This window comes from Coturnix japonica, chromosome 2 (genome assembly GCF_001577835.2).
Source record: "Coturnix japonica isolate 7356 chromosome 2, Coturnix japonica 2.1, whole genome shotgun sequence".
Taxonomy (NCBI): Eukaryota; Metazoa; Chordata; class Aves; order Galliformes; family Phasianidae; genus Coturnix; species Coturnix japonica.
In genome coordinates, this window is record NC_029517.1 from 51,429,775 (window position 1) to 51,437,799 (window position 8,025).

At 39.2% G+C, this 8,025-nt stretch overlaps 1 protein-coding gene across 1 annotated transcript; it reads right to left on the reverse strand.

Moving 5' to 3' along the window:
* Positions 1-398: 398 nt before the first annotated feature.
* Positions 399-7,973, reverse strand: FASTKD3 (FAST kinase domains 3). The gene is made up of 7 exons (XM_015854400.2): positions 7,770-7,973; positions 6,216-7,679; positions 5,407-5,492; positions 4,904-5,066; positions 4,072-4,141; positions 3,004-3,118; positions 399-1,840 (listed from the first exon to the last, which is right to left on the reverse strand). Exons 2-7 carry the CDS (start codon positions 7,648-7,650, stop codon positions 1,742-1,744), a joined length of 1,968 nt encoding a protein of 655 aa, XP_015709886.1. The 5' UTR covers positions 7,651-7,679; positions 7,770-7,973; the 3' UTR covers positions 399-1,741.
* Positions 7,974-8,025: the final 52 nt, after the last annotated feature.

Genomic DNA, 8,025 nt, shown 5'->3' on the forward strand with positions numbered 1-8,025 from the left:
AAATTAAATCTGTTGGGTCAACAGCTGTCTGTGCTATTTCAGGCAGTAATTTGACATAATTGTTCACTGACTTAACATTAAATTTGCCCCTCAGGGTATCAGTGGTCGCTGATTTCTTAATACTTACAGTTCTTCTCTTTTCTGCAGAACAGTAATTCAATCAGTAATTCAACACAGATTTTCCAAAAAAGATGAGAAGGTAAAAAGAAAATCTGATTTCTAGAAGTACTGAGAAATTTCATTAGGGTTCAAGTGGTAGTCAAGTTAAAGGGAACTCATCAGTGCTTGGCATGTAAAAAGACATAAAATTTGCATTTAAATAATTCTAGGCATCCATTTTGCTGACATCAGTTAAAAAAATGCTGTCAGAGGGATCGATCTGTCACAAAAAAAATCACTTTTGGTTCCTTAACTAATGCTCTACTACTATGAGAGTAATAACTAGTTAGTTTGGTAGAAAGGATTAAAAAAAAAGCCACACCACAAGTCACTATAAAATTATGTCAAGAGATAAATGTCTACAGCCACTTAAACACCTGCTTCCTTCTATTCTCATTGAATCTAGTAGTGGAGTTTTAAGATGTTTTCAGGAAAAGATCATCTGCAGGGTGTGCATCCTTGTGGTTCTGCAGTGCCGTTGATTCTGTTGTTGTTTAAAGCTGAAGCAATATTGATACTGTTCAATATCGAACACTTAGCCAGACCGATGAAACTTGTTTAAGAAGGACTGAAGTCCGCAGCATTGACTGACACTGTACTTCTGTCAGATACTTAAATAGGAAATAAGTCTGCTAGGAAAAAATAATACAAGTAACTGCTTCCTCTAGGGCCTGGATATGCAGTGAACCAGGCAATCAATAGAGCATCTGATATGATGTGAGGAGCTGAGTATACAGAGCAGTCCATTTTTAGAGGTGTTTGGCACTTTCAGTATTTATGGCTTGTAATGTTTCCTCTTTCAATGAGTAATGGCTATGGACAAGAGGGCAGAAACTGCTACATTCCTTTTCAATAATGAATACTTCCTTAAAGAAATCCAGCAGCATTAAATGAAAAAGAATCACACACAGTATGAATGAAGTGAGAAAGGAATATTTTCTAACAACACCAGAATGCTTTATCAAGAGTATCACAAGTGAAGGATCACAAGTGAGACAAAATGTGACCATATTCTATATACATTATTTTTAGTTTGGTACAGGCAGTGCAAATTACTTCATTCAAAGTCTTGCTATACTTACAAACCATCTGTGTTCAAATAAGTACGGGAAAAGATGTTTGAGAACACTACCATCTTCTGGCCAATGTGAGAAACGTGCATCTCCAGATGACTTCCACCAAAGGAGTGTAATTTAGTGAGATACCAGCAGTACTTATCTGTGCTTGTGTCATCTACTTCTCTTTCAATAGCATCTCACACTCACTTCAGTAACAGCTTATAACCTTAAATGTCCATTGACAGGTGTGAGTTAGAACCAGTGAAAATACAAGGGAAATGCAGCAATGACTGTTCAGCACTTTTATCTGTTAATATTATACAATAAATATTTCCAAAAAACTTATTTAAGAAAATATGTTGCTTTTTATTACTCTTTACATATTAATTGTTCCAAATATTGGAAGGTCACACATTCAGAAGCTGAAATCATCTTAGATAATTATTAGAATTGTTCTTCCACGTGTAATATGTACACTTTATGGTACAGGAGGCCAAGCTGTGATGCAGTAGTATTCTCCATTGTCAGCAGCCACGTCCTTGTGTATGAGGAAATATCTTTTTGTGTAGATATTCTGCCATTTTTATGCAAGATTTTATACTTTCTACCTCAAAAAACGGAACCTGAAAATGAAATCAAAATGATTGCTGGAAATATATTTTAATAAACAAGAGTAAGTTTAACATTCATTAAGTTTAACAGACATGTAATTACACATCAGAGTTGCATTTTAAAATAAAACATTTACTCCTGAGTTTATTATTGACCTGTAAGTCTTGGGGGAAATAGTGGTTACTGCAAAGCAAAGCATTATGTTTATTACAGTTTAAACTAAGTTAAATACAAAGCAGTTAGGCTTATGTGCTAAGGGCTTATAAAGGGAAAAAAGTATAACAAAACCTAAAAGTCCAGAATATGTTTATAGGTAAATATATCCCTATTTATTTCAACAGGAAAAATAAAGGATGTACTCTGCTTTGGAAAAATGCTATTTATAATACAAAGCACTTCCTTTTTTTTTTTTTTTTTTTTAAATATATCTTGTTTCTAAACTTCAAATTCAGATTTTAAACTCCTGATCCAGCATCCTCTGGATCTTTAGTGCATCCAAAAGAGAGTCAGGAAGATGTCAGAGTGCTGGAGCACCTCTCCTACAAAGACAGGCTGAGAGAATAAGGGCTGTTCAGCCAAAAGAAAAGAAGTTCTCCAAGCAGACCTTACAGTGACCTTCTGGTAACTAAAAGGGGCCTACAAGAAGGCTTGAGATGGACTCTTATCAGTGATAGGACAAGGAAAAACAGTTTCAAGCTAAAATAGGGTAGGTTTAAATTATATGTATGGAAGAAGATCTTCACACAGAGGGTGGTGAGGTACTGGAAGACGTTGCCCAGAGTTGTGTTGGAAATGTTCGAGGCCAGGCTGAATGGGGCTTTGGGCAATCTGTTCTAGCAGTTGTTCCTGCCCATGGCAGGGTTCCTTCCAATCCAAACAGTTCTATGATTCCATGATCCTAGTTAATCCTTTCATTTAAGTCAAAATTTGAACTGTCATCACTGTAGAGAAGCACTGTTTCAAGCAGTCACTGTTTGTATAGGCAGAAAACACTAATTCATCCAAGAAAAAAATGAATTTATGTAATGAAAAAGGCAAAAGCTAGGCAAAGAGAACATAAGGGCAATATAATACCTACCTTAGGGAGTGATTGCAACTACAGTTTTATACATTATAAAAGAATCATTTGTCACTTGTTTTGTTAGCCAGAGTAAACACTGTCCAGGGACTTTACCTGCACAACTTTATAACCAAGTAACTGAAGATGCCTCTGTTTAATAGCTTCTTCTCCCAGCAGATTGTGGCTATTAACACAAAACCTATTTTGACCATCAACACAGAGCGCAATTCTAAAATCAAGCACAGAAAAAAAAAGTCCACTTAGTCACCAGAACTGCTGTGATTCCTAACAAGAATAAGACAGTACTTATTCCCGAATGCCTCCTAGAATTAAATGTAGGCAGGGAGTTACCCACTTAAGAACAATGTAAGTTACTCAAAGGGAAGGAGGGGGAAAAGACTGAAGTTAAGTGGAACTTATCTGAAACGCAAATTTATATGCTTTAAACAAAAACTGCCACACAAGTTAATAAGAATTTCGTAATTTTAACACTACTATAGATAAGCTGTTTTCAATTCTAGCAGGAAAAAAACAAGCAAAATACTTGTCACATCTTGGAAATATCTAGCAGCTGAATTTCTTCAACACATTAGTGATTCAAATTAAACCTGTATATGTGGTTGTTAAGCATCACGGACAACAACCATATTTTTTCTATTTGGTTGCAGTTGCAACCACAGCACAGGCAGGGTGCCTAACTTTATATCTAAGGGTTCTCAAAAGAATCAACATTTAGCTTGTTTTTGTTAAATATGTATGTAAATATTTCAGAGGATCTATTAGAGAAGCGTATTTGTGAACCAAAACTGGTATAAGCTGTGCTAAATCCTTGCAGACACTCTCAATTAATTTGATGTTAATTTGCAAAATAATTAAACATGATCAAAGTAGATTAACATAAGTCAGATCAGCATCTCTTTGATCCTGTCACTGGGTAGAGAGACTTCTTATCTAACACCTTATAGTCAGAAGACAAGACAATGAGGAAAAAGAACAGATCTCTCATTTTACCAGCTTTGTCCTTTTTTTTTTTTTTTTTGCCATTGGTTGTAATGCAAAACTTCAAAGTTGTTGAGGTCAATGCAAAATTCCAAATAACTTTATTTTTGCCAGGGTTTTACCCTGGAAACTTTTTATCAGTGTTAACCAGCATTTTACCTGTGGCATCTTTTATTCCCTTACCGTGTGTGTACTTCTTCATGTTGAGTAGCGGGCAGCACAAAGCCTTCTTCATCTAATTTAATCTCAATATCTAGTATGGATGATATGATGAGAGAAATTAAAACCCATTCTGTATAACAAACATCTTACTGTGATTTTCATGATGCCAACCTTCCAGCTCTCCCATTCATTACTCACCACCAAAGCAGAGAGATTAAGCAATTGCCACAGTGGCACCATTTCATTTTGCTTTAAATGAAAACAACTGTTTACAAGGAAAGGAAAAGGGAAGCTGACAGTAAAAATAAAGAACAACCAAGTTAGCATCTATTTTCAGTGCAATCCAGGTGTGTAAACACTGCAGTTGTTTACTCTCCTTGTTAAAAATCACTTTGAAAATTACAGAATCTCAGAATTGTAGGGATTGGAAGAGACATCTGGAGACCATCTAGTCAAACCACCTGCTGCAGGGGTTTCCTAGAGAGGGTTGCACAGGAAAGTATCCCATTCACTTACATATTTATCTATAAAAGAGGAAGGTAAAAAATAACTTGCTTGTGTTCAGATCCGTAAGCAATTGCAGAAGTCAGTCCAAGGCCTGTGGCTTCACTAATGGTACAACTACAGTATTTGTTACATGTATTACAAGTGCAAAGTTAAAGCTCCCATTATGTTTCCTCATTTCAAACCTCCCACAGAGTTTTCTTTGTATTCCAGTTTACATTTTCCATATTTGCACAGTTAAGGATGCAAACAAAGGGAATAAAATCTTATTTTTATTTCCAGAAAATAAATGGGATTTTTGATAGCATAAGTACACATTTCATAAGTCTGAAGAACTAACGTTACTTACCGACTGTATAGAAATACGGTGTTGATACCCGTGATGAAAAATATAATCTTTCTTTCAGTAAATACAATAGTCCACTCTTCACCTTTTTGAAGAGGTGAACATCCAGAAAACAGTGAGTTGTGAGAAAGGCATTTACTTGATACTTTGGAAGGAGTCTGGGACCCTGTACAATGAGAGAAAGCCCAATTAGACAAAAGAAAAGGGAATATAACCTTTCTGCAATTACAAAATAATTTTACAATAACGTAACAAAATATATTTGGTATATTTCAAAGCTACATCAAATGAGAACCTTAGTCAGTTCTGTCAAACAGACACACGGATCAACCTAAACAGGTAAAACAGGTAGAAACACTTCATATTTACACCAAGAAATACAGGCTGTTTTATTCAATTCCAGTGATTTTACAGATAAGACAGCCCTCAGCTTTTATCAATGTGCTTGTACTTAATGATCTCATCACCTGCTTTTAGTGTCAGTTCCAGTTTCGTATCTACCATACCTGATAAAATGGGCACTCCAGGGTAACAGTTAGAAAAAGCTGTGTTAGCTGGGAGGCGACAACTCTGTCCAAACCAGGCGGCTGAGCTGAAACAACAATATTCAGGTTGACAGGTTTACTTTCAGCAGGGTATCTTCACACATGCTGTCATGCACAAGTAAGGAAAAGCGATTCAGTTAAACATGCAGAGAAGCTATATTCATCCTTAGATGAATGAACAGAAAGACCAGCTATGAAATGATGTATTTAGAAAAATAAGGAACTGATTTACAGAACTATCGACATAAATATACAACAAGATCTTGGGACAGTCAGAATCTTTCATGAAAAAAAAAGTAGGATCTGAGAAATGCAAGATGTTCTACAGGAAGGCATAAACTTCAGTCGAAGTCTTGGACAATGACGCATTTCCTTCTTCTTCCTGGAGCCCTCTGAGAATGGAACTAGTGCTCACTAATACAGGCAGAAAAGGAGCTCAGGGCTTGGAACAAATAGGGGCACAGAACAGAGAATGCTGGTTGGCAGATATGACAGTGGGTAATTCTATGATTCTATGATTCACACTTTTAATCTAGATATTTTAAAATAAAAGCCAGCAGTTAAGGATAGGCTGGTATATTATGACACTACTATGTTTTACAGGCTTATTTTTATTTAACTAAAACACAAATTATGCACTGCAAATTATCTTCTATCTTTTGATCACTTTTTTCCAGTTATCCTAATCAGGTCCTTGCTGATTTGACAGGATTAGACATACCATTAAGTTGCAAGAAAAGAGGAGTGCTGGTGGAGAAACTGCTCCTTACCTTGAAGCCGCTGAAGAAAATAGGGACTAAATATTTTTGGCAGAAAATTTACTGGATAACGCTGAATAAGAACACATGAGTGCAGCAGATTCAGCAAGGTGTGAGGTTCAAATTGACTAAAACGAGTACGTAGTATTGCTTCAAGCTTCCTAAACAAGGAAGAAGCATTTGGAGGGAGGTAGTTCAGAGTCCCAAATGGGACAATATATTCAGCAATCTGGTCAGTGGTAAAGCTGTCAGCATTAGAAATGAAACCTTCTGCCACCGCATCCAAGATAGGCATGGAAAGGATCTTCTTTTGACAGCAGTATTGTATGACTTTGCTGACAGTTTCAGGATGCATAGTATGAATGGACTTAGGAACATGCTTCTCTAGTGCCTCTGTAAAAATCTGTTCACGGTGTCCAAAGAACAGGAAGGCTTCCAGTACATTTACCAACTCATCGTCAGTAAAGTAAGGAACATGCTTCACAGAATGCTTACATAGTGCTAAGATTAAGGGAACTACCTGAGTCTGATGGAGAGCCACCAGTGAATTTAGTATTATGCTTGTAAACTTTGGACTTAGCTGGTAAGCTATGGTTAAAGTGGCACTGTTCATTCTGCTCAGCAGGTCCCGGTATTGTTCCCTTTCCCTGGCCATCACCTGCAGTATCCTATATACTACCGCCATTTCCCTAGGACTCCAGTTCTTGGTGTCTTTCTCTTGCATGTGGCTCACAATCTGTTCCAGCATAGCCCAACTTGGGGCTTCCAACTTGAGCAAACTCTCTCCAAGAGAGCACAGATTGTCAACAGTCAGCTTTCTGGTAGCAAGCCGCTCTTCACTCTCTGAAAGCAACCTTGCTATGAGCGTACTCTGGGGATCTATGCGTAGCTTTATCAAAGCTTGCAGTGCATTCAGCAGCCCAGTGTTGGACAGTTTTGAGCATTCAAATTCAAACTGAAAGCACAATGCCCTGAAAACTTCATTCTCTAGCACATCTTCAGGGTTCTTCAGCCCATCGTCATCCACCTCAACTTCAGAGATCCTCTGCAGGGCTCCAGACGCCATAATATCAGACATAGCTTCCAGGGAGCGAAGAAACTTAAAAATCTCTTGCGACGTATGGAGGCTTTTCAAAGTCCTGAAGAACGTTTGTTCATCCATCCATCTCTCATCAGCTTTAGCGCTGCTCCCAGCATCCCCACGGAGATGCAGCGGTTCGTTAACAGACAGGGACTGCATCCGCAGCTGCACGTGGTTTTTCCGACAAAACACACCCCGACTTTTGTCATTGGAACGCAGCACCCTCACGGCTGTAGGGCCAGAGCTCTGGGGCTTCCGCCGTTCGCTGACGGAGCTCAAACCTTTTCTTAGGGTCATCAAAATACGCCTGCTCGCCGGTGCGCCGGGTGAACAGAAGTGGAAGCTTTTCAGGCTGATCAAAGCCATATCGGAGGAAGCGTGTCCTCAGAAGGCGCCTGGAATAGAAAAAAAACATGAGCGCACGAACCCGCCCTTGCCTCTCCCCCTCGCTCCTCGTCCTCCCTCGGAGCCCGAGGAAGCCTCACCTCCAGCGCCATGACGGGCAACGGGGCACATCGGGAGTTTCCGGCGTTCACCCTCTCGGCTCCGGTGGGTAACACGGGCTCCGTGCGCCGCTCTCCCCGCTGCCGCCTGGGCCGGAGCCCCAAAGCGAGCCGGCTGCAGGGCCGGGCTGCGGGGTGCCGGGGTGCCAAGCTGCACCGAGCCGAGGCTTGACCCGTTCCGGCTGCTCCGGCTTCCGGGGGTGAAATAAAAGCGGATGTGTCCTCACTCCACGCTTCT

What these genes read in the sequence shown, in the direction of transcription:
- FASTKD3 (XM_015854400.2), bottom strand. Translation starts at nt 7,650, where the DNA reads ATGGCTTTGATCAGCCTGAAAAGCTTCCACTTCTGTTCACCCGGCGCA. An exon ending in TTTTCTTCAGCGGCTTCAAG is followed by an intron (nt 5,493 to 6,215) that starts GTAAGGAGCAGT and finishes TTGTTGTTTCAG; the next exon opens with CTCAGCCGCCTGGTTTGGAC. An exon ending in ACCGTATTTCTATACAGTCG is followed by an intron (nt 4,142 to 4,903) that starts GTAAGTAACGTT and finishes CATCCATACTAG; the next exon opens with ATATTGAGATTAAATTAGAT.